This window comes from Pleurodeles waltl, chromosome 4_2 (assembly GCF_031143425.1).
Source record: "Pleurodeles waltl isolate 20211129_DDA chromosome 4_2, aPleWal1.hap1.20221129, whole genome shotgun sequence".
Taxonomy (NCBI): Eukaryota; Metazoa; Chordata; class Amphibia; order Caudata; family Salamandridae; genus Pleurodeles; species Pleurodeles waltl.
This window is the reverse complement of record NC_090443.1, coordinates 568,771,582-568,798,305: the sequence shown is the minus strand read 5'-3', so window position 1 is coordinate 568,798,305 and position 26,724 is coordinate 568,771,582. Positions and strand designations below refer to the sequence as shown.

General features: G+C 49.6%; 1 protein-coding gene across 1 annotated transcript in view; it reads right to left on the bottom strand.

The window, feature by feature from the left end:
• The window catches only part of ASPM (assembly factor for spindle microtubules), a 269,329-nt gene that overhangs the window by 99,273 nt on the left and 143,332 nt on the right, over positions 1 to 26,724 (bottom strand). Inside the window, exons 20-21 of the mRNA XM_069232128.1 lie at positions 19,781 to 19,930; positions 12,567 to 12,733 (exon numbers count right to left, since the gene is read on the bottom strand). Of these exons, the coding sequence (XP_069088229.1) occupies positions 12,567 to 12,733; positions 19,781 to 19,930 (317 nt within the window). The remainder of the gene's footprint in view (positions 1 to 12,566; positions 12,734 to 19,780; positions 19,931 to 26,724) is intronic.

The following is a 26,724-nucleotide window of genomic DNA, read 5'->3' as shown; positions in this document are numbered from 1 at the left end:
GTTTCTCACTGGCCTGGGGGCTGCGGGTGCAGTGCTTCTCCAGGCATCGGATATCTTTGCCCCGGGCAGTCACGTCGGGGGGTTCCTCAGGATTCCCTCTGCAGGTGTCGTCGTGGGGGTGCAGGGAGGTCAGCCCAGGGTGGACACGTCGGAGTCACCTGAGGGTCCTCTCTGGATAGTTGGTTTCTCTGGACAAGGGCCGGGGGCGTGGGGTGCAGAATAGTTGGACTCGCGCTTCTGGAGTGAGGTGAGAGTCCCTTTAAAGTTGGTTTCTTGATCTTTTGGACAGGTACGCTGTCCACTGGCAGGCAGTCCCATGGAGGCTTTTCAGTGGTCGCTGGTCCTGTAGGACGCGTTGCTTCTTTACTTGCAGCTTTTCGAAGTAGGAGACGGGCCAGGAGGGCTGGGGCCGAGTCAGTTGTTGTCTCCTCTTCTCTGCGGGGTTTTCAGCTCAGCAGTCCTTCTTTCTTGAGGTCGTCCGGAATCTGAAGAGCTGGGTTCAGGCCTGTCCCTAAATACTAAATTTAGGGGTGTGTTAGGGTCAGAGGGCAGTAACCAATGGCTACTGTCCCTGAGGGTGGCTACACCCTCCTTGTGCCCACTCCCTCTGGGGAGAGGGGCACCTCCCTATCACTATTGGTCCTAATCCTCCAAAGCAAGATGGAGGTTTTTTCAAGGAGGGGATCTCTTCAGCTCTGGACACCTTAGGGGTGGTCCTGGCTGAGGGGGTGACTCCTCATTGTTTTTCTCATTATTCCTCCGGACTTGCAGTCAAAAGTGGGGGCTCGTCTGAGGTGCGAGCATCTCCACTAGCTGGAGTGCCCTGGGCACTGTAACACGAGGCTTGAGCCTTTGAGGCTCACCACCAGGTGTTACAGTTCCTGCCGGGGGAGGTGTGAAGCACCTCCACCCAGGACAGCCTTTGTTTCTGACCAAAGAGTGCACAAAGGCACTCACCCCATGTGGTCAGAAACTTGTCTGGAAGTGGCAGGCTGTCTCAGGCCAGTCAGCCTTGCTCTAGCAGTTGGGCTAACATACAGGGGGCATCTCTAAGATGCCCTCTTTGTGCGTTTTTCAATAAATCCCACACAGGCATCAGTGAGGGTTTAATGTGCTGAGAGAAGTTTGATACCAAACTTCCCAGTATTCAGTGTAGCAATTATGGAACTGTGGAGTTCGTGTTTGACAAACTCCCAGACCATAGACTCTGTATGGCTACCCTGCACTTACAAGGTCTAAGGTTTTGCTTAGACACTGTAAGGGCATAGTGCTCATGCACATATGCCCTCACCTGCGGTGTAGTGCACCCTGCCTTAGGGCTGTAAGGCCTGCTAGAGGGGTGACTTACCTATGCCACAGGCAATTGTTTATGGGCATTGCACTCTGAGGGGAGTGCCATGTTGATTTTGTCTTTTCTCCCCACTAGCACACACAAGCTGCAAAGCAGTGTGCATGCACTGAGTAAGGGGTCTCTGAGGGTGGCATAATACTTGCTGCAGCCCTTAGGGACCTTCTCTGGCCACAGGGCCCCCTGGTACCAGGGGTACCTTTTACAAGGGACTTTACTGTGTGCCAGGGCTGTGCCAATTGTGGAAACAAAGGTACAGTTTTAGGAAAAGAACACTGGTGCTGGGGCCCGGCTAGCAGGGTCCCAGCACACTTTCAATTAAAGCTGGCATCAACACTAGGCAAAAAAGGTGGAGGGTGACCATGCTAACAGTGGCATTTTCCTACAATTGGCAAAATCCCTTCAGGGTTATAACCTCCAACCACTTGCAGCAGTTATGAAGGCAAGGGGGGGGGGGAGAAGTAATGAAAGGAACGGCTGCAATGCAATCCTATTAGATAAAATGGTCATAAAAACCTATACAACAGTGTTCCGAATGCCGAGTTTGGCATCATCTGCCGAGGTTAGGTTGGAGTTTTCACTGACCAGCAAGATCTGGCCAGGTCTGACGCATTTGTGAAATGTTGTTTTAAGCTGAAAAGAACACCCAAAGACACGCTGGCCAGCTTAGTTTTTGTAAGTGTCATTTCCTCTTTGGAGGTTGATTTCAGACAAGACTATCTCAACTGATGCATAAAGAAGCTAGGACTGGGTGAATTATGGTCACTATATACAACCATCCAGAATTTCAAAAGAACAGTAACCAACGCAGTAAAGTGGCAAAACTGGATTGCGGATAAAGCAGTAGTTGCCCAAAGCTCCCATGGGTGGTTGGTGTTAAATTCTTGAGGCCATCTACTCTCTGAAAGCCAAGCAGAGGTTTTTGGCACTGAGGCCAAGAGTGATCCCCACGCTGTATTTTTTTTACCAAAATGGAAAGAAAAGGATGTTAAGGGGGATATGGAATGCCGCCTGTGCCATCGGACAAAAGAGTAGCTGCTCCACATCCTATGCATTTGTCCCTTACTAGACCTGCTGCGGAGAACCTTTCTTAGGTCCCTGGGGTTGAGATCATGCAGATCAGCTGTAATAGAATTGTTCAATAAAGCAAATGTAATAGTCAATATTCGATTTGTGCAACTCCTTGACATTTTCAAGGACCTTGCTAAATAGCACCCTGCTGCCCAGTTTAAGCAGAGGCCTGCCAGTTAAGCTTCAGGCTCCAAAGGGTTTAAGGAATGTATGATATTACGGAAGGTGACTCCATCCTGGCCCCAACTGGACCCGCCGGCCTTAGGACAGATACACTAAAACCAGGGCCCACAGGTAGGACGGTTTTCTGTGGAATGTAGCAAACCTGCAGTGTCAAGCTGGTAGGCACTGTTTGCACCTTACAGATCATGCTAGCACCTCAGCATTTTATGCGCCTATTTGTTTTGGCAATAAATACTACAGGCTTGGGTATTTACGGAATTGAGGAGTCATGCACCATGTTGAGGTACTTTTTAAATGTAACTTTAACACTTACAACTTTCGCGTTATGGTACCCAATAGGAGCTTAGTTTTTAATACACAAGTATCTAATAACACTAAATGACATATTTATTTTTTTATTTTTTTTACAAATGTTAAATGCATGTTTTTATAGATTTTAATGATGGGCATGCTCCTGCATACCATGTAATGTTTATGGTTTTAATTTACTAATAAAGTGATTTTTGAATGGAAAAAAAATAGAATATGATAAGGCAAAAAAACAAAAACAAAAAAAAACCTTTAAAAGATACCTAGCAAATTTTAAAGCAGATAGACTAAATTCAAAGAAAACTGGGCCAGCCGTGCAAAGGTAAATAAAAAGCAAGAATGATTGAAAAAATGTTTGATAAAAATTTTCCTCACCTGTAGCAAGTGAAGAAAACGGAGGAAAAAAAGTACTGAAAACGCATTTTTGCTTTGCTAATCCTTTCTGCTGACGCTGTTAAGTGAGCATCGACAAACAAAACATCCGAAAAAGTTATTTCTGTATTGGAAAAATACAAGAAAAAGTGCAATTACACATGTTAACTCTTGCGTTACCATGCATCTGAATGAAGGGGTCAAAATGCTACCCTATTGTCAAGTGTCATTCTGTGGAGACCATTTTTAGGGGTGAGAGCAAAGCGCTCCGTCCCCACTAATCTCTCTTTGGGCTTCCAACCACACCCATGTCACGTCAGTCACTTTCATTGGTTCGTGGGCTTGCCTTTTAAAATCTGCTTGCTTTCATTTGTGAAAGGCATGCATACGTCATGCCTTTTCTAGTGTTTGGCCAACCTACACAGCACCAGTACACTACTGAAAACATACGAGGCTCTATGCTTTCAGCATGGTTTCTGGACTACTTTATTGGTTTATTTTCTATGCAGCGCGATCGCACTGGGGTGTACATAGTGCGGTCACGCTCGTTTTTTCCGTTTTCAATTCAGCACGATCGCGCTGCATTTTACATAGTGTGATCGCACTGCGTTTTTTTTTATTTCTTTTAATTTGTGTGGCAAGAAAAGTCCAGTTAGGGGCTTACAACACTAATAGCACTACCTCGAGCAAATGCGAGACCCGTGCATTGAAAATGCTTGTTTAAAATGTTATCATACTAAGATGATCACAGTCTTTGAGCATTAAATTTACAAGGAAATGCACCAAACAGTTTATTTTAGTTATTTATGTTTTACAGAAAGTATTTCAGCTGCCAGGCCCTCCTAAAAAGAAAATATGAAATTACAAAAAACGTAACAGGGAGGAGCAAAGGTGAAGTGGGTTGGGGAGGTAACAATGAAACGCTGCCGCACAGCAAGGGGAAGAAGGTGGCAGGGGAAGCTAAAAGGGGGAAACAACTGACAAGCTAAAGGATGAAGGAGAGGGAAGCATGTAAGCAAAGCAACTGAGAACGTGGTGTTCGCATCGGCAAGAAGAACAAGTTACTTACCTTCGGTCGGAGGGATAGAAGGAGGGAAAGACTGGAAGGGAAGGGAGTAGCCCTTCCGTATGATCTGCAGGACCCACCTGTCCGTGGTGATGGAAAGCCAGTGAGGGAGATGAAAACGAATCCTCCCTCCAACTGGACGGACGTGATCCCGCAGAACCACACTAGGAGGGCTTGGGCGCAGTGGAGGGGGGCTGTGTGGCGGTCGACCTCTGGCCAGACCCTCTGGGTCTGATGGTACCACGACCACGTCCTCTTCTGAGATGCTGTGAAGCCTGAGGACGTTGGCTAAATTGTGGCTGGAGTGGCACCACACCCCTCCCGAAGCCTCGGAAGGGGCGAAAAACAGACTGCTGTCGTGCCGGCGTTGAAAGGCCCAAGGATCTGGCCGTGGCACGAGAATCCTTGAACCTCTCAAGCGCAGAGTCTGCCTTTTCGCCAAAAAGACGAGAGCCATCAAAGGGTATGTCCATCAAGCTGGACTGGACATCCCCTGAAAAACCAGTGGAACGTAGCCAGGCGTGGCGACGAAGGGCCACTGACGATGAAATCGCTCTGCCCAGCGAGTCGGTCGCATCCAAACCACACCGGATTGTAAACTTGGCTGCATCTCTCCCATCCTTTACAGCCTGGGTGAGAGTGTCCTGCACGCCCTCCGGGACCTGGGGCAGCACTTGTGCCATCGTATCCCATAAAGTATGGGAATAACGGCCCAATAGGCAAGAGGTGTTTACAGACCTCAATGCCAGGCTGGAGGAAGAAAACATCTTCTTCCCAAGCTGATCCAGCCTCTTGGATTCCCTATCCGGGGGAGCGGAAGTGAAGGCACCACGTGAAGTAGAGGCTTGGACAACAAAGCTCTCAGGAGTGGGGTGTTGTGTTAGGAAACTAGGGTCGCTGGGAGCGGGTCTATGGCGGCAGCGGCCGACCGTCCTATTCACAGGAGCCCCTGTGCTGGGTTTGGACCACGTACCCAGAAGGACGTCTGTAAGAGCTTCATTGAAGGGCAACAACGGTTCCGACGGCGCACGCGCAGGGTACTGCTCACCCACATTGGATCGAAGCTGATGCCAGGGAATTCTAAGGGAAGGAAGCTGCAGCTAGAAGTCTATCAGATGAAGAAGTTACTTACCTTCGGTAACGAAGTATCTGGTAGAGACTCTATCTAGCTGCAGATTCCTTACCTTAGAATTCCCTGGCGTCAGCTTCGAATCCGGAGTTTTTTGTGAGCAGTACCCTGCGTGCGCGCCGGACGGCGTCGTTCGGATCCGTGTGCGTCGACCAGCTCCGCGTGCATCGTCTATGACGTCACGGTTGTCTATATAGACGCCGCCTCGGCGCGCGTACGTCAGTTCTTTTCCACAACTTCACGCGCCAGAAGCACAGAGTCATGGAAGAACCGATTAATACACTTTTAACCTCTTTGACTGTTTGGAGAAAAACACTTTCATGCCTGAAAGAAAGGCAAAAAGTTGCCCAAAATGAAATATATATATACATGAGAAAAAATTTCCCCAGAGCGGGGAGGCTTGGGCGGGTGTAAGGAATCTGCAGCTAGATAGAGTCTCTACCAGATACTTTGTTACCGAAGGTAAGTAACTTGTTCATCTGATAGAGACTTCTAGCTGAAGCTTCCTTACCTCAGAAGAGATACCCAAGCTATAACCCATGGCGGTGGGTCTGAAGGAGATTTTTTTTTTTATATAAGGAAGTCCTGCAAGACAGAACGGGCAAAATGCCCCTCTCTCCTCACCTGGCTATCCAGGCAGTAGTGCTTCGCAAACGTGTGTAAAGAAGCCCACGTTGCGGCTTGACATATATCCACCCCCGGTACACCACGTGCCAACGCAGTGGTAGCAGCTTTCCCTCTAGTGGAATGAGCTCTCAAGCCCTCAGGAGGCTGCTTCTTCGCCAAAGCATAGCATATTTTTATACAGAGAACGACCCAGCGCGAAATGGATCGCTTCTGTACTGCCCGACCCTTCTTTACACCAACGTACCCCACAAAGAGTTGGTCGTCCACCCAGAACTCTTTAGTGCGGGCAAGGTAGAACGACAACGCTCTTTTTGGGTCCAGTCGATGGAGACGCTCCTCTTCCTTAGAGGGATGCGGTGGTGCAAAGAAGGTGGGCAGGGTGATATTTTGACCCAGATGGAAAGGGGTCACCACCTTGGGGAGGAAAGAGGCACGAGTTCTTAACACCACCTTGTCAGGATATATCATGAGATAAGGAGGTTTAGAAGATAAAGCCTGCAGCTCACTCACTCTCCTGGCAGATGTAATTGCCACCAAAAAGGCTGTCTTAATAGTGAGCAGCCGGAGAGGACAGTTGTGCAAGTGCTCTAAAGAAGCACACATAAGGAAGGTAAGAACCAAATTAAGATCCCACTGGGGCATAACGAAAGGCACAGGCGGGAACAGATGAACAAGCCCTTTCAAAAACCTCTGTACTATAGGTGATTTAAACAGAGATGGTTGATCAGGCAACTGAAGAAAAGCCGATAAGGCTGCAAGATAGCCCTTAAGAGTACCCAAGGAGGAACCCTGCTGGGCGAGAGACAAAATAAACAAAAGGATGTTAGACAGAGAAGAAGAAAGAGGATCAATAGACCTCTCTGAACAATAAGAAACAAAAAACTTTTCCAACGGCAGGCGTAGATCGACTTAGTAGAGGGACGCCTGGCTGCCAGAATGACATCACAGACCTCGGGAGGGAGGTCATAAACCATCAACTGTCGCCGCTCAATCTCCACGCATGAAGGCGCAGAGTTGACCGGTTCGGGTGGAGAACCTTCCCCTGCTGCTGCAACAGAAGATCCTCCCGAAGAGGCAGCCTGATTGGAGGACCGATGCTCATTTTGAGAAGCTCTGGATACCAAACTCTCCATGCCCAATCCGGAGCCACAAGGATTACTTGAGCCCGGTCGTTCTTGATTTTCTTGAGAACTCTGGGCAGAAGTGGTATAGGCGGAAAGGCGTACAGGAGGCCTGAATTCCACTCGCGACGAAAAGCGTCGTCTAGCGATAGCCCCCTTGGAAACTCCAACGTGCAAAACTGCTGACATTGTGCGTTCTCTGCGGAGGCGAACAGATCTAACCAAGGCTCTCCCCACTGCTGAAAGAGTGCTTGCGCCACCTCCGGATGGAGACACCATTCGTGATCCTCTAAGCATTTTTGGCTGAGTTCGTCTGCTCTGGCGTTCAGAGAACCTGCCAGGTGTTGAACCACCAGGGTCATGCCCTGCTGTTCCAGCCATGTCCAGAGACGTAAAGCCTCTTTACAAAGGGTCCACGACCCCACACCGCCCTGCTTGTTGCAGTACCACATTGCGGTAGTGTTGTCCGTGAACACCTGCACCACCTTCTCTTTCACAACAGGAAGAAATGCTTTTAATGCTAGCCGGATCGCCCGAAGCTCCAACAAGTAGATGTGGAGCCCGTATTCCGCCGGAGACCAGTGACCTCTGATCTCCACCTCCCCCAGATGGCCGCCCCATCCCAGAAGTGACGCATCTGTCACTACCGTTAGATCTGGTTGGGGAAGGGAGAGGGGTCTGCCCTTGACCCACTCGCAGTTCACTAGCCACCACTGCAGATCTTCCGCAGTCCTCTCCGAGATCTGAACTACGTTGGTAAGATTTCCCTGATGCTGTGCCCATTGGAACTTCAGGTCCCACTGCAGAGCCCTAATGCGCCATCTGGCATGCTTGACCAACAGGATGCAGGAAGCCATGAGTCCCAGCAGCCTCAAAGTCTGTCTCACCGAGATCCAGGATAGAGGCCGAAACATCGGAATCATAACCTGAATATCCTGAACCCGCTGATCGGGAGGATAAGCCCGATACTGCACTGTGTCCAGAACAGCTCCGATGAAAGAGCTTCTGAGAGGGAGTCAGGTGTGACTTCGGCACATTTATAGTGAACCCCAGCGAATGCAGGAGGTCCGCCGTCGTCTGGAGGTGGGTGACTAGAGCCTGGGGCGTAGGAGCCTTCAACAGCCAATCGTCCAAGTAGGGGAAGACTGAAATCCCTGACCTGCGCACATGAGCTGCCACCACCGCCATCACCTTTGTGAACACCCGAGGGGCACTGGTGAGACCGAAAGGAAGCACGGTAAACTGAAAGTGCTCGTGGCCCACCTTGAACCGCAGGTAACGTCTGTGGCTTGGCAGGATAGGAATATGGAAATACGCATCCTGCAAGTCCAACGCTACCATCCAGTCTCCTTGGTCAAGGGCAGACAAAACCTGAGCAAGAGTGAGCATCTTGAATTTCTCCTTCTTGAGGAAGAGATTGACGTCCCTTAAGTCCAAAATAGGGCGAAGGCCTTTTTTCTTTTTGGGAATCAGAAAGTAGCGGGAATAACCACCACTGTCTACTTCTGATATCGGGACTCTTTCTATGGCTCCCTTGGCCAAAAGAGCCGAAACTTCCTCGCGGAGCAAAGCTAAATGGTCCTCCATCAGCCATTCCTTTGTCGGAGGGATAGAAGGAGGGAAAGACTGGAAGGGAAGGGAGTAGCCCTTCCGTATGATCTGCAGGACCCACCTGTCCGTGGTGATGGAAAGCCAGTGAGGGAGATGAAAACGAATCCTCCCTCAACTGGTCGGACGTGATCCCGCAGAACCACACTAGGAGGGCTTGGGCGCAGTGGAGGAGGGCTTGGGCGCAGTGGAGGGGGGCTGTGTGGCGGTCGACCTCTGGCCAGACCCTCTGGGTCTGATGGTACCACAACAACGTCCTCTTCCGGGATGCTGTGAAGCCTGAGGACGGTGGCTAAATTGTGGCTGGCGTGGCACCACACCCCTCCTGAAGCCTCGGAAGGGGCGAAAAACAGACTGCTGTCGTGCCGGCGTTGAAAGGCCCAAGGATCTGGCCGTGGCTCGAGAATCCTTGAACCTCTCAAGCGCAGAGTCTGCCTTTTCGCCAAAAAGACGAGAGCCATCAAAGGGTATGTCCATCAAGCTGGACTGGACATCCCTGAAAAACCAGTGGAACGTAGCCAGGCGTGGCGACGAAGGGCCACTGACGATGAAATCGCTCTGCCCAGCGAGTCGGTCGTATCCAAACCACACCGGATTGTAAACTTGGCTGCATCTCTCCAATCCTTTACAGCCTGGGTGAGAGTGTCCCGCACGCCCTCCGGGACCTTGGGCAGCACTTGCGCCACCGTATCCCATAAAGTATGGGAATAACGGCCCAATAGGCAAGAGGTGTTTACAGACCTCAATGCCAGGCTGGAGGAAGAAAACATCTTCTTCCCAAGTTGATCCAGCCTCTTGGATTCCCTATCCGGGGGAGCGGAAGGGAAGGCACCACGTGAAGTAGAGGCTTGGACAACCAAGCTCTCAGGAGTGGGGTGTTGTGTTAGGAAACTAGGGTCGCTGGGAGCGGGTCTATGGCGGCGGCCGACCGTCCTATTCACAGGAGCCCCTGTGCTGGTTTGGACCACGTACCCAGAAGGACATCTGTAAGAGCCTCATTGAAGGGCAACAACGGTTCCGATGTGGACACCCCCGGCTGAAGCACTTCTGTCAGGATATTTGTCCTGACTGGCACCGTAGGCAGATCTAGGTCCAAGACCTCAGCTGCCCTACGCACCACCATAGCGAAAGAAGCCCCCTCCTCCATAGCCACATTAGGAGGAGAGAGCATACCATTATCTGGAGGTGTGTCCAGTCCACTGGCCTCCCCTAGATCCACATACCAGTCCTGTTGCAATCCTGATTCTAAAGGGTCCTCAGACCCCTCCCATTCCTCTCCTGCGTCTGGCTGTTCCAAATAATGCTCAGACAATGATCTGGGCCGAATCGGCTCCGTCGAAGTCTGAGTCGACGTCGTCGCTCTGGCTCATCCGGAATAAGGATGGGGCTGCCACCGGTGGGCGCTGGTGAAGGAATAGTCGAAATCGGACCCGGAGGAGGTCGACTGTGTGAAACCGGCGCCGGTCCAGATCAGTTATCGGATCCTGAGGTCCCCAACGGCGCCGAGGCCGAAGCCGCCGGCGTCGAATCCGAAGGGGCCCCTGCTGACCCCGAAGACCCAACCGAGGGTTCAGCCCGCTCAAAAACGAGACGCATGGCCTCGTAAAATTCTTTAATTTGAGCGGGGGTCGATCCGGTCCCCGGAAAGGGGGGAAGACGCGGAGTCGACCCTGGCGACGGCTCCGCAGAACCGCGCTCGGAACGTCGACATTCCCTAGATGCCTCGTTGGTCAATGGGCGTGGGGAAGACGAAGTCCGCTTGGACTTCTTCTTCTTCTTGTGCCTCTTACCTTCCGATGAACTCGAGTGCGAGGAAGAGGACTTGGGGCTCCGGGAGCGGTGCCGCGACCTCCTCCTACTGCGGGACCGTGACCTCCACGGAGTCGCGCCGACCGAAGACGAATGTCGGGCCGCAAGAAGCTTAAGGGATCTCTCCCTCAAGGCCTTCGGCGCCATGGCCCGACAATCAGAGCACGAGGTGGAATCGTGGTCCTTGTCCAAGCACCAAAGACAAGCTCGGTGCGGATCCGTCACCGACATGGTGCGAGGACACGCACCACACGGCTTGAATCCTATCTTTCTCAAAGACATGATTCCAAACAGTCAAAAAAGCGTCGACAAACCGTCGAAGCAGAGTAGCTCTGTCCAAAACTGCGCTTAACCGGCGCGGAAGGAAAAGAACTGACGTACGCGCGCCGAGACGGCGCCTATATAGACAACCGTGACGTCATAGAAGACTCCAACGACGCACGCGGATCCGAACGATGCCGTCCGACGCCACACGCGCTCACAAAAAACTCCGGATTCGAAGCTGACGCCAGGGAATTCTAAGGTAAGGAAGCTGCAGCTAGAAGTCTCTATCAGATGTATGTGTACACAACAAAGAAGCCCCACTAAGATGGATCTGCTTCCCTGGTCAGTCTCCAACTCCCCCTACTGACAGATTAAAATAAGAATTTCACAGCAAATCTCTCCCCTGAAATGGGGACCACAAATAAAGGATACATGTGACGACAAAATATCATATTGGAGACAAGTACATTACACTCTTCTTGTCCTCTATCATGTCCACTTGCAGCAAAGACAATAACAAACCCAAATATATTTAACACTTATTGCCTACAATCATAAGACCTCAAAACATAGGCAACAGAAAAGCACCACGGCAGCTTTCTCCCCACCAAAACACGAACACACATCCAACGGAAGGATCAGTTGAATAAAGAAACAGACAACACGACTCAAGCAGTTCTTCCTGCACTCTCAGAATTTAACAGATGACCAAATATGTTGGAATTTCTTGCATAAACCGAAAAGCAGCACAACCTCTAACACGAAACTGTTTCGAGTTCAACATTCCATACCTGACCGGACCATTACATGTACTAAAGTAAATTCTTTCAGAAAAGGTACCACAACCCTTAACTGCTTTTGTGGCTCCAGGCAAAGAATATGACATGAAACAAAATAATAACGGGTGTAAATAAAATCAGAATTCAAACATAAAGGGGTGTACTCCTACACATCTAATCCGTAGCAAATGCAATACAGACTCATGCAGCATAAATGATACTGAAACAGAACCCTCTTAAAATAAATCATAGCCACGCGCCTTTGTGACCTACCTCCTGCGCAATGTGTCACCCAGCCAGCCTTTTACATCAGAAAATACCACAGATCATCTCTTCATTTTGTGCAGCATTGAAAATATTCCCTCGATTCTACTGTTGCACATATAGTTAACTAACGTCTGCATTCTCACCTCACTTACAAATGAAACTGACGATTTCATCGACTAGGGATACAGTTCATTTTGTGGGGGATTACACTGGATTACACCACATCCTGGAACAACCATATCAGGACCTTACCACCACTACTCGTGTTCCGCAAAAAACTGAAGACCTGGCAATCCAGCTAGGAGCCTGATCAGCCTTCTCATCTATTTCAGCACCTGGAAACTGCTCGGGTGATAGGTGCGCTATACGAATACTCATAACGTAACAGTATATTGTCTACATTTATCAGATCATAATTGTATGTTCTTGAGTGGAAACCTTAGTAAACAAACGAAGTCTGAAAAAAAGTTTGCTGACAATACCTTAACAATCGAGAAAGCATGAAAGACATCAATCATAATTCAAGCCAAATAACTACCATCGAATGTTTATTTGCTAGGAAATGGGCTCTGCAATATGTTATGAATATATTTGGAGAATAAGGATGATTTACCTTGTCCTCTGAAGTTTTGTTTGAAGATAATTCTGAATCACTTGAATAGAGAAAAGCATAACTCTATATTCTTTACGTGCTTTGTAACCCCTGTAACAGGTTTGAATTGTTTGTGCCGCTCTCGTTTTGCAAATTATCTGTCTAGCTTGAAATCGTCGATACATCGCCTAAAGAATAAAAAAAGATATACAATATGACAATTTAATGCGTCAGTAAAGAATGTTGTTAATGCAAGATACATGGTTTACTAGCAGGTTAGACTATTGGACTGTGACCACGGGCAAAACCAATAGGTCTTGCTTAAAAAAAGATAAGGTATGCCCTTAAAATTGCAATTGCACGTTTCCGGTGCAACCTGCAACACTTGAAGCCGTTACCAGTGATCCCATAGGCTTCATCCCTGCACTTCCAAACTCGGGATACTAGATAATTATGAGCAGATCAGCTCCCTCTGAATGTCTTTTGGTTGAAAGTAAGCTGGTTCTAACGGGTACATAATCTCGACTGTGCTTTCATTTTGTACACTGTAGAAACGGGATGCCTTCAACAGATTAATTTGCATATTTACTTTCCCAATTCTAATGGTTTTTACTTGTATTCACTGCTCACAAAGAACAATGTTCACGGCTAGCTAGAGACGAGGTACACTGCTACAGGGTGACAGGTAAGGGGTACCAATGATAAAGATGGCAGATGACCAAGGAAGGAAGGGCGACAATATTTCGGATCAACAGGTAAGCAAGGACAATTAGGAGTAATAAATGATTTTTTTTGGGGGCGTGGACAGGCTGAGGCAGTGAAAAGTCGATGATGAGAAAGAATGGTGAGGAGTGGGAAGAAACCTGACAAACCGGATTGAAATGAGAGCAAATGGGTGGTGATCTGGAGTGAGGACTGGGAGTGAGAGCAGGGAGTGTGAATGAAGGGGAAAATAAACAACCAACATGGGAGACTAAGGAGCGAGAGCTACATCAGAAAAACCTAACGGGAATAGGAAGAGTAAGGTGGGAAATTCAACTTTCCACAAAATCTAATGGACTAGAAGGACAGACTATCCAACCAATGGCTAACCTTGAAAAAGGGTTCAGTCAAAATCCACTCTCCCTACTATTTCTAATATGTATACATTGTTTTAGATACTAGTAACATAATGGCAAACACAGAAATGCAGCTGCCCTACAGCAAGATCTAAAAAGGCCTTTATTGCATGGCTGAAAGCCACACAATAGCATGAAACTTTGTTTTGCAAATGTGTAATGACAAAAATTGCACCCCCCCAATTTTTGTACTATTGAACGTGGCCAAAATAAAGCTTATTTAATGGAGGGTAAGATAGTTAATTGGGTAGAGCACTCTAAACAAACCAGTGCAATTACAGGGTCGAAGGTCTCTAGGGCAAAGAGCATGCAATGTTTTTATCCATCCAAGGCTGTTGGAATAAAACAGTGATATGGGTATTTTTTAACAGGAATTATTAAAAGGCACCCAGATCAATTTCAGTGTGTTATCATTAATAAGAATCCAGACAGCTGTGATTTAAGTACACTGCACCGGTTTCTGTTCCTTATTGTCCCAGGTTTGCCCACTCGGAGAGAGACTGCCAGCAAATCCCTGCTCGATACAATACTAGCTCATGGGAGAGCAATTGCAGAATCACCAAAGAAAATTTGCTCTCAAAATGTCATTCTAAATTCTTACTAGTAATGCTCAGGGGGTCTGTATCAAGCGCCATGTGTCAAATAAGATGACAATCACACTATGGAGTTGTGCAGCTTCTTTCTGTATTAATCTCGTGATTCCATCAAAGTTGCGCGATGAATACATCTCAAAAGACCCAGCTAACGAGTTTCGTCCTTTGCTCAGTATTGGATTTTTTTTTTTTTTTTAAACAAGCCACGTAATGCTCATTTCATATCCAAATTGTTCTCGTAGGGTGTTCTATGATCCTGCTGAACCTCATGATCAGTCTGGGTCCTTACTGACAGCAAAGGAAAGGATTTAAACCAATCATGAGAAATTTTGTTAGACAATTATGGAATTACTCTCCCATGAGTTGGTATTCTGCTAGCATTACTGAAGCAAGTAATGCAGTAAACATGGATTCTGAGCTGAGCCCTAGATCGGGATATTCAGCAGTCCCATGGTATCAGCGGGATGACAAGGTAACTCTGTAAGCAGGGATACCTTAACTACCTCAACAACGCATCTCTAAAATGTAGGTTCAAGATCTAACAGCCTTTGCTTTTGAAAATACTAACATGCCTGCTAATTGCATACTTCAGTCTTGCCTTTCTGTGTTTCCGCTGGACATTTTGACCATTCTCATAAGCTAATATCTGGGTGAATTCCAATAGGGTCAGTATCATACCAGTTCCAACAGGACTGCCCCGGTCACTCAAACTGAGGCACTCAGTGTAGAACAATCACAACAGAAAATAATTGCACTTATTCTTGGTTTCATTCCAGCCTTCTACCGGAATCACAGAAACAGATTCCGGTAACGATCATTTTAATGAGCAAACAGATGTATGAACAAGCAGGGGTCTAATAAAATTATTCTTTAGCTTGGTTTGCATGAACTATGCACCAGATCTGTACTTTGCAGCCTGTATGTAGTATCTGTAGAACGCATGTGGAGTAACCTGTGCAGCTGCTTAACTGAAATTCATCAGAACCTAGCGCTGAAGAACAACATGGCTGAGATCAATGAGTGTAATCTGATGTTGTCTTGCCGCCATGACTGGAAGTCCCAGTCTTCTACGGCTTTCTTGTTATGACTTCACAGGTTCTTCTGAGCCTTTGAGTTCTCATTCACAAGTACAGACAACTGTGACTTTCATCTCGCTTACCAGACAATCTACACTACAAACAAAAGTATCCCCATTAGGCAAAGATCAGGAGATTGGTAAGGCAAGTATTGGAAGAGAGAAAGGAAACTGTTTACTGTTAGCATAACAAAGACATGCACATACGTTTAATCAGACTCAAGTGAGAATGGGTAAGCAAGTGACTCCATGGGCTCAAACACCCTTTAACCCTGCACCTGGACTCTGTATGCTGGGAGTCCTAATACCCAGGTGGTATCACCTAGTCCTAGACCCTAGGGAATGGGTATTAAGTTGCTCTGCCAGCCCAACTGCGGTTCCTATTAGAGCTGATGCAACCCGATGCAGCACTTGCAGCTCCTCACTGTAACCGACATAGCTAGACACAACTAGACGCAGGATCTCGCATCGCAGCTCATTGTAACAGATGCAGCGTGCAGTAACTCAATGAAGACCTTGCCTCCCAGCCCACACAGTTCCTCACTGGAACTGATGCAGTGCAGTATATCCCAATGCAGGACCCTCATTGCTCCTCTAAATTGCCGCTGAGGGGTGCCAAGCCCGCAGCCAGGACATAAAGTACAATACTAAGTGGGCCTAACCTGGTCCCTGTATCAGGCCCACGCTGCATCGTGGTCTGATTGAACTTGTGACTTTGTACCGGTCTGACGCAATCAGATAATCACAGTTGGTGCTTTGTGCTTCTAGGCACTATTTTTACCTAATTCTTTAAAACTGCATGTCTCTGGTTCTACCGATTGGATTTTTGTTTTAGTGTTGAATAATATCTTAAAATGTACTCTATATTTTTTCATTGTGTTATATTGTGGTTTCACTTCATTGTTCTTTCTATACTTCATAAGTACTTTATATACTGCCTCTAAATTAAGCCTGACTGGTTTGTGCCAGACTACCAGAGGATTAAGTGCAGGCTTATTTTATTACTTCACGTTTCACCCTGAAAGAGACAGATTCTTGCTTGAGAAGGGCTCACCCCTCACCCCCCAACCATTAGCCCAATAAACTGCCAAGTATGTGAGTAACAGGAGACGTGCCACGTCAAGTGGATTGCTTCACACCAGCATGTGGGTGTGAAATTACTTGGAGAGACGCTCCAATTGAACAGTCCTCAGCCTGAGGTGGGCTGTTGTAAAAGGTGCAAGAGGTGAACAGGTAATCAAATTAATTTAACTCCTTTGAAAACTGCTAAGCTATGAAAAGCTGTACTGCAAATAGTGTTCCAACTGCTATTCCGACGAGGGTTTCCTTCAATACGAGCTGGTAGTTAAAGTAGCAAAACATGTACCCTAGGACGTTTGAGGTGCATTGAAACCATTGTCCCTCAGTCCAATATCTGGACAAGAGAGGATTAAATAGTAGTGCCTTTGGAAAAAAAAAGGCAAAATGTAAAACTCACCAGAGGCAACGTATCTAATGGACAATAAATTAAAGCACTACTCACATCTACCACAAATTATTTTGACTAGCATCTCGATACTGACTTCTCTGTGGTGCCTTTTCTCTATTGCACATTTAGCAATAAGGTTTCGCCTTCTCACAGGAAAACAGTTGAATGAAATTTGTACATGGTAACTTGGGGCAATAAGAGGGGAGTCTTCTGAAAAAGTATTAGAGCTGGCATCCTTGGCATGGTTTCCCCTGTCTTTTTGATTCTATCTCCTGTATTTTTGAATGTTTGTTGGCGATTTTGGCACTCTGGGCACTTTACCACCGCTAATCAGTGCTAAAGTGCAAGTGCTCCCTGTGTAAACTGTGGTTATGATTGGTTATCATGAGTGGCATATTTAATGTACTGGTAAATCACTGGTAAAGTGCACTGTGTGTGCCCAGGGCTGGTAAATCAAATGCTACTAGTGGGCCTGCAGCACTGATTGTGCCACTCACAAGAGTAGCCCTGCAAACATGGCTCAGACCTGCCTCCTCAGTGTCTGTGAGTGCAGTTAAACTGCATATCGAACTGGCAAGTGCACTCACTTGCCAGGCCCAAAACCTTCACTTTTTAGTACACATAGGACATCCCTAAGGTAGCCCCATGAGCAGGGTGCAGTGAATGCGAAAGACAGGACATGTATTGGTGTGTTTTACATGCCTTAATAGTGAAACGCTGCTAAACTTGTGTCTCACTATGCAAGGCCTATCACTATGCAAGGCCTATCTCTCCCAGAGGTTATCAATGGGGCTGCCTTGTAACACCATACAAGTGTAGCTTTCAATTAGGAAGGGATACAGACATAAAGGTTGGGGTCTCCGAGCACAGAACTCAAAGATCCATCTTTCAGTGAAAGTGCTTTTTAAATTGTGTTTGAAAATGCCACTTTCAAAAAGTGGGGATTTTTTGCTTCACCCTGTTAGGTCTCTGCTTGTGTCTGTAATCAACGTCTGGTTTAGACTGGCCGGGGCTAGCTGTGCATACACAATAGACAGTCACCCAAAGGGAGCGGAGGTGTGCCCTGCAAATCCTGCTGGCACATCAACAGGCTGATGGGTCTTCTTGAGCTAGAGTGGTGGGAGGAGTTGTCACTGACACCAGAGTAGGGCTGTGCCTATCCACTCACAATGCTGCCTCCAACCCCCATGGAGTGTGTCTGGAGCCAGTCCAGGCCAGGGCAAGGCAAGGCAGGATCTGGTGAACAACAAAGACTTTCCTTTGAAGTGTGCCAACTTAAAGGCCAAAAGGGGTATAAGTATTGGACCTAAAATCAGACTTTGGAACACTTCTGGATGAAGAGGGAAACTCTGCAAAGGAGAAGAGCTGAAGAGCTGAAATTAGGAATACTGCCTTTTCGCTGTGTGTGGCTTTGTTGAGTTGGCCTGCAGTTGCTGCTTCTGCTTTGGAGAGGTCAAAGACTGGACTTTGCTGTGTATCCTGCTTGTGAAGGTTCTCCAAGGGCTTGTGTGTGCTTGCCTCCAGTTGGAAGTCTCAGGGCCAGAAAAGACCTTACCTGCATCACACCTGAACTCCACTGTTGGGAGTTCTAGCCTGCTAAGCGGTGCCCATTCCAGTCCTGGGCCCTTGGTGGTTGTCCCTGCTGCAAAGATCTACAATATCAAAGCATTGCTACGCCACCACCTGTGTTTCCGATGCAACACCACCATGCAGGAGAAATTTCCCCATATCACTGCTGTGCTGCAGACCAAATTGATGCAGCGCCTGTGAGCGCCACAAAGAACCGCCGCCGCCCGAGTTCTGTGCCCATGTCTCGGATGCCCGAGACCCCCATGCTGACTCCGATGCAGGCCCTGCTGTGCAGGTGAACAAAATCAACGCGACTGAGAAAAATCAACGCAGCTCCTGTTTACCACTGGTGCATCGACCTTCAGTGTGTCTAGATGTCCATGCATCACACCTGGACGTTCAAATTTCCAACGCAGTGCCCTTGAAAAGAACTGCCTCGAAACAAGACGCATTGAATCCACTTAGTCCTGATTTGACGCAACACTCCTCCTGCATGCAGCAGAACTGAAATCACCTCCTTGCGGACTCAGAAACTGATGCATCACTGTACTTTTCAAAGCTTTCTTACTTTGCAGCTATTTCTGCCTTGGATTTTGACTCACCCACAGGTACTCTGTTTAACATCCCCGTATCCATAAAGTTCTATGGACAGAATCGCTTAAACCTTTAAAGAAGTCATATTTGTGGGCTCTGCGTGTTGGATTTTTTTCTTTCTGGTCTTGGTTAGTTTAGATAAAGATTGTTTATTATCTACACGTGTGGTGTCCATTTGTTGTGTTTTCACTGTGTTATGTTACTGTGTGTGTTATGTACAACTGCTTTACACATTGCCTCTGAGATAAACCGGACTGCTTGTGCCAAGCTGGAGGTAGGCAGGGGGTTATCTTAGTTGGGTAATCCCCTTACTCTGATTAGGAGGATCCCTACTTGGACAGGGTGTGAGCCACTGCCAAACAGACGCCCTCGGAAAGGCATTGAGAACAACAATGAAATGATTTTCAGCACTTAACCATTGCAAACCCCACTTTTTCTAATCACACTGAGGATACCTGACCAGAATAGTATGTTTAGCATCATGTATTTGATTGCATTTTTAAAACAGTATCAGAACTTAACTGCAATGTTTAATTAAGTCTATACGTATTTAAACATTTCCAATTAAACAGATTTGTAAAACATTTGGAGGGGGGCCCGATGATTCTTTTTTCACTGAGGGAAGGGCGGCATTAAAAAGTTTAGAAATCACTGTTTCAATTTAATAACCTTTCCTTACAAAGATCCTTGTATAACCTTCTTTTAGACACAGATTACTATTCACAATGCTTCAGCACTTGCAAATGTTTGTAACGATTAAAACTCTATTAAAAAAAAAAGAAAAAAAACAACAGCATACGAAGGTTAACAAAACACACCTGTATTAGAATGGCGGCGTCTTTCATCTGCGTGTACTTCTGTCGCTGAACTGTTCGAGCACGGTGTGCCCGGAAATGCATCTGGATTGTCATGGCTGATGCCTTACAGTTCAAGAACGTTCTTCTCTGGGTATATCCCCGCCATAGAGCCTGAAGCAAGTTTAAAAAAAAGATACAATGTTAATTAGCAACGTCTGCAACAATAAAATAGCTATGTTTCACTTCATTTCCTAAACTTGCTTTCCTTTGGAAAAAATGATCTTGTGCTAATGTCCTGGTCAATATCAAACATAACAGTGCCGACTACAAGCCGTTAGTAAATTGCGTGTCTAGCAAAAGAATAGCATAGCCTTCCACATACACACTTCGAGACTCTAGTAAAACCTACTTTTCACTGAAAATAAGTAAAGTACTAAATTAGCCGACACTTTACAGGGACAAGCCCCAGTGTTGCTTCTTACTGCCGGTCTTCTGTCATCACCCCACCCCTTTCGTCCTATCAAAATGTTCTGCTATCTGTTTTAAACACATGATTTAAGTACATTGACTGAAAGCTCCTTAGCAGCAGGATTTTTTTTCAACTGAGACTAGTCCACCCCCATTTCTACCCTTAACATGAGACTACCATTGCTTCACAGGGCCATGCCTTAGCGCCACCATTACACAGGGCAACACCGACGTTCAAACTGGCAACAAACGAAGTGAGAGCAGTAAATTAGGCAGAGTGGACCAACAACGAGTCTTGTTCCTGTCTTGATCCGACAAACGATACCTCCAGCAAAGCAGAGGTACTTTCTGGTGCTTTAAAGTTACCCCTGAGGAGAAGCAGAGGAAGAGCAAGAAATACTGTGTAAAGACTGAACTCCGAGAAAAGAAGAGCATTACAGTAGTTTAGGGATGGCGCAGAGAATGGAACATTAAATTCTCAGCTCACTCATTTTCAAACAACAAGGTTTTTGCACACCTTTACTCCAATTGTGTCGATTACTTGGGGATCCATTAATCTGCTTTTTTCACACAGTAGAACACTTTTAAAATGAATGGTCTTCTGTGTATTTACTTACATCCCTCAAGAAACAAAGAAAGAAGTGGATGCAGCCCATATCGCTGAAACAGATTTCCAACACATCAAAAATATGTTTAACAAGCATTGGCCGTCATTAGGTCTCCCCTATGAGCTATTGGCAATCAGGTGGTGCTAGAGACTGGGGTAGGGGGGAGGAGCTAGAGAAAGGAGGGAGGGGAAGATGAGGGGGCTAGAGAATTCTCCAAACGCTTAATAACGTTTTTTTTTCCCTTTGGTCTGTTGGGAGGTGGGGAAGAAACGACGTTGTGGGAGAAACAAGCATTTGCAATGCAATGGGTCTCGCATTTGCTGAAGTTAGAGCTATTAGCGTTGCAAACTCCTAACCGGACTTTACTTGCCACATAAATTGAAAATAAAAAGTAAAAGAGTGTCACATAAGCAAGCCGATATCAAGCACCACGGCATGAGCATGAAGGAGACACACAAAAGGAAAAAGAAGTCACTCGCAGTCAAACTTATCGGCAAAAGTGCAATTAGGCATGTAATAGGGTCGATGTCCAAGGCTGTAACCAAACCGCCCCAAGGAGGGACCAACAAAGCATTTACCAATGATAAAGGATTTTTGAAGGGCATGTCCATGAACACACGCGATAGTGATGGGTGTGAGGTGGGCGTGATTCAAAGGCCAAATAGATAACACGTCGGAAAAGCAGCGCTTGCGTGCTGCTACACTCGACCTAAAAAAAAGTAGGTTTGGGCCTGGTGAAAGGTTTTTAGGCAGGTTGAAACAGCACACACAGGCTTTCCAATGGCAGGCCCGTGGCACGTTTAAAGACCTTAAGTGGGTGGCACAACCAGCGCTGCATTACTATTCCAAATGGGGATATGCCAATATTCCCATGTTAGAGGAAAGAGCACAAGCATTTACGCAATTGGTTAGCAGTGGTAAAGTGCGCAGAGTCCTTATAGCAGCAAAAACGAGGTTAGAAAGTTGGGGAGAATACCACCCTAAGGTTGAGAGATCGTACCGTACCCTTCATAGGTGTGGCTCTTGGACCAGGGGTAAAAGGCCACGTTAGGATTCATAGGTGACAGAAGTGATTCAAACACTCTGACCTCTCCTCAGTGTCATCATAGTGGTGACCCCTTATCCATCTCTTAACATCTTGCAGTCCTCCCAATTGTTGCTGGGAAGTTGGGTTAAGGGCAATTAGCCAAAACTAAGTAAAGCATGAGGGGTTTTAAGAGCTGAGGTTTTCTTTCCTACTGCTTCCTTGAAAGACACCTGAAAAAAAGATTAGCAAGGGTTGTGCCCAGGCTACCAAGGGAAAAGCCAGGAGTAACAGATGTAACCCCTGACTACCGCTAATTGATTTTTGATTGACATTTTTACACTTGGAAGATACAACTGTTGGCAGTTTCTCATCAGTTTCTGGAGACCTTTGTGAATTCTAGATAGTCATAGATGCAAGGGTGTGACCGTGCAGGTGTAGATTTACAACTTTTGTGTGATTCCGGCAACACATTTTCAAGCTGTGGCGACCAATGATCAGCAATATATTGCGCTGATCATTGCGTAACCCTCTAAGTGGTCAGCGGGCATCAATGTGCAAAAGGAAAACCTGACACATGGAGAAACAAAGCTACTGCAGGAAAAGGGAGTTATTAAGAATGATAACTTGCCTTGGTAGTTTTGAACCTGGTCTGAATATTAATAATTTGGGAGAGAAATGAAGGTTCTTATCCTTCAACTAACTATTTATTAGCTTATTTGTTCATATCCGTGTGTGGACTGAAGTGCAGCACGCACTGGCTCTCTGGCAATAGTACTTCAACTGTTATTTACATTTTTGCAGCAGAAATCAAAATAAGTTTAGGGGGTTTATGATGAAATTGCTTGAGAAATGTATACAGCATGCCAGAGACGGGGCACATGGTGTATGCTCGTCCAGGCTTTAAAATTTACAAAATAAAACAAACAGAATTAAAGCGCCACGCCATGAGCGTGAAGAAGCACACAAAAAGAAACAGAAGTTTGCTTGCAGGCAAACGTATTGGCAGTGATGCAATTAACCATCTAAGAGGCTGGATGTCATGCAAAGCACTCAACTGAATGGGTGGGAGGGGGAAGAACAAGGATCGGATGGTTGGGAAAGACGAAAGGAACAGGGACTGGGGATGGGGGAGGAGCAGGGACCGAGAGGAGGCAAAGAGGTACAGGGACCGGGTGGGTTGTAGGGAGAGGAGAAGGTAAAGGGACTGGGTGGGTTGGGGGAGGTAAAGGGAATGGGTGGGTTGAGGGAGGTAAAGGGACTGGGTGGGTTGAGGGGGGTACAGGGACCGAATGGGTTAGGGGGTGTGGTACGTGGACTAGGAGGGTGTGGGAAGAGATACAGGTACCAGGAGGGTGGGTGTGGGGGAGGAGGTACAGGTACCAGGAGGGTGGGTGGGTGGGGAGGAGGTACAAGTACCGGGTGGGTGGGTGGGGAGGAGGTACAAGTACCCCTGGGGAGGAGTACATGGAGCTGGTGAACCAGGACCAGGCAGGTGGGAAAAAAGGAACGGGGACTGGGTAGGTTGGAAATGGAACAGAGACCCGGGTGAGTTGTAGAAGGAAGAGCGACCTGATTGGGTGGGAAGGAAGAGGGACCCAGGCAGGTGGGGGAGGGAACAGGAAGAGGGTCTTAGGTGGGTGGGAGGAGAAGGAACACGAATGTGCAAGTGAGTGAGGCGCAAAGGACAGGTACCCAGGCGGGTGGGAGAAGGAACCAGGACCCCAGAAGGACAGGTACCTGAGCGGTTCAGAAGGGGAAGAAGGAACACGGACCTGGGCGGGTGGGAGGGAGAAGGAACAGGGACCTGAGTGGGTGAGAAGGGGGAAGAGGAACAGGGACCAGGGCGGGTGGGAGAAGGAACCAGGACCCCAGAAGGAACAGGTACCTGAGCGGTTCAGAAGGGGAAGAAGGAACACGGACCTGGGCGGGTGGGAGGTGGAAAGAAGGAACAGGGACCTGGGCGGGTGGGAGGCGGAAAGAAGGAACAGGGACCTGGGCGGGTGGGAGGGGGGGGGGGGGGAACAAAGGAACAGGGACCTGGGCGGGTGGGTGGGGGGAGAAGGAAGAGGGACTTAAGTGGGTGGGAGGAGAAGGAACACAAATGTGCAAGTGAGTGAGGCGCAAAGGACAGGTACCCAGGCGGGTGGGAGAAGGAACCAGGACCCCAGAAGGAACAGGTACCTGAGCGGTTCAGAAGCGGAAGAAGGAACAGGGACCTGGGCGGGTGGGAGGGGGAAGAAGGAACAGGGACCTGGATGGGTGGGAGGGGGGTGAAGAAGGAACAGGGACCTGGGCGGGTGGGAGGGGGGGGAGAGAAGGAACAGGGTCCTGGGCGGGTGGGGGGGGGGGGGGGGGGGGGGGGGAAGAACAGGGATGGGTGGATGGAGAGGGAACAGGGATGGGCAGGTGGGAGGGTGGAGAAGGAACAGGGATGGGCAGGTGGTAGGGGGGAGAAGGAACAGGGACGGGCAGGTGGGAGAAGGCACAGGGATGGGCGGGTGGGCAGGTGGGAGAAGGCACAGGGATGGGCGGGTGGGAGAAGGCACAGGGATGGGTGGGAGGAGGCACAGGGATGGGTGGGTGGGAGAAGGCACAGGGATGGGTGGGAGGTGGGAGAAGGCACAGGGATGGGCGGGTGGGAGAAGGCACAGGGATGGGCGGGTGGGAGATGGCACAGGGATGGGCGGGTGGGAGATGGCACAGGGATGGGCGGGTGGGAGATGGCACAGGGATGGGCGGGTGGGAGAAGGAACAGGGATGGGCGGGTGGGAGAAGGAACAGGGATGGGCGGGAAGGTGGAGAAGCAATGGGGCGGGCGGGAAGGTAGAGAAGCCACAGGGACAGGGCATTTCGCAACGGGGAGCTGGGTGGGTGGGGGGGGGGAAGAAGGAATAGGGAGCTGGGCGGTTGGGACGCTGAAGCGACGGGGCGGGTGGGGGACAGAAGCTACGGGGACAGGGTAGGGTGGGTGGGAGGGGGAGAAGCTACGGGGACAGGGTGGGTGGGAGGGGGAGAAGCTACGGGTGGGAGGGGGAGAAGCTACGGGGACAGGGTGGGTGGGAGGGGGAGAAGCTACGGGGACAGGGCGGGTGGGAGGGTGGGGAGAAGCTACGGGGACAGGGCGGGTGGGAGGGTGGGGAGAAGCTACGGGGACAGGGCGGGTGGGAGGGTGGGGAGAAGCTACGGGGACAGGGCAGGTGGGAGGGTGGGGAGAAGCTACGGGGACAGGGCGGGTGGGGAGAAGCTACGGGGACAGGGCGGGTGGGAGGGTGGGGAGAAGCTACGGGGACAGGGCGGGTGGGAGGGTGGGGAGAAGCTACGGGGACAGGGCGGGTGGGAGGGTGGGGAGAAGCTACGGGGACAGGGAGGGTGGGGAGAAGCTACGGGGACAGGGCGGGTGGGAAGAAGCGACAGGGCGGGTGGGAAGAAGCGACAGGGCGGGTGGGCGGGTGGGAAGAAGCAACAGCGACAGGGCGGGTGGGCGTGTGGGGAGAAGCAACGGGGACATGGCGGGTGGGGAGAAGCAACGGGGACAGGGCGGGTGGGGAGAAGCAACGGGGACAGGGCGGGTGGGGAGAAGCAACGGGGACAGGGCGGGTGGGGAGAAGCAACGGGGACAGGGCGGGTGGGAGGGTGGGGAGAAGCAACGGGGACAGGGCGGGTGGGAGGGTGGGGAGAAGCAACGGGGACCGGGCGTAGAAGCAACAGGGACAGGGCGGGTGGGAGGGTGGGGAGAAGCAACGGGGACCGGGTGGGAGGGTGGGGAGAAGCAACGGGGACCGGGTGGGAGGGTGGGGAGAAGCAACGGGGACCGGGTGGGAGGGTGGGGAGAAGCAACGGGGACCGGGTGGGAGGGTGGGGAGAAGCAACGGGGACCGGGTGGGAGGGTGGGGAGAAGCAACGGGGACAGGGCGGGTGGGAGGGTGGGGAGAAGCAACGGGGACAGGGCGGGTGGGAGGGTGGGGAGAAGCAACGGGGACAGGGCGGGTGGGAGGGTGGGGAGAAGCAACGGGGACCGGGTGGGAGGGTGGGGAGAAGCAACGGGGACCGGGTGGGAGGGTGGGGAGAAGCAACGGGGACCGGGTGGGAGGGTGGGGAGAAGCAACGGGGACCGGGTGGGAGGGTGGGGAGAAGCAACGGGGACCGGGTGGGAGGGTGGGGAGAAGCAACGGGGACCGGGTGGGAGGGTGGGGAGAAGCAACGGGGACCGGGTGGGAGGGTGGGGAGAAGCAACGGGGACCGGGTGGGAGGGTGGGGAGAAGCAACGGGGACCGGGTGGGAGGGTGGGGAGAAGCAACGGGGACCGGGTGGGAGGGTGGGGAGAAGCAACGGGGACAGGGCAGGTGGGAGGGTGGGGAGAAGCAACGGGACAGGGCGGGTGGGAGGGTGGGGAGAAGCAACGGGGACAGGGCGGGTGGGAGGGTGGGGAGAAGCAACAGGGACAGGGCGGGTGGGAGGGTGGGGAGAAGCAACGGGGACAGGGTGGGTGGGAGGGTGGGGAAAAGCAACGGGGACAGGGCGTAGAAGCAATGGGGACAGGGAGGTTGGGGAGAAGCAACGGGGACAGGGCGGGTGGGAGAAGCAACGGGGACAGGGCGGGTGGGATGGTGGGAGAGGCAACGGGGACAGGGCGGGTGGGAGAAGCAACGGGGACAGGGCGGGTGGGATGGTGGGAGAAGCAACGGGGACAGGGCGGGTGGGAGAAGCAATGGGGACAAGGTGGGCGGGAGGGGGAGAAGCAACAGGGAACAGGTGGGAGAGGAGCAATGGGGCTGTTCGGGTGGGAGAGTAAGACGAAATGGTGCAGGGTGGGAAGGAGAGCAAAGGGTGTGGGCGGGTGGTAGGGAAAGGAACAGGGGAAG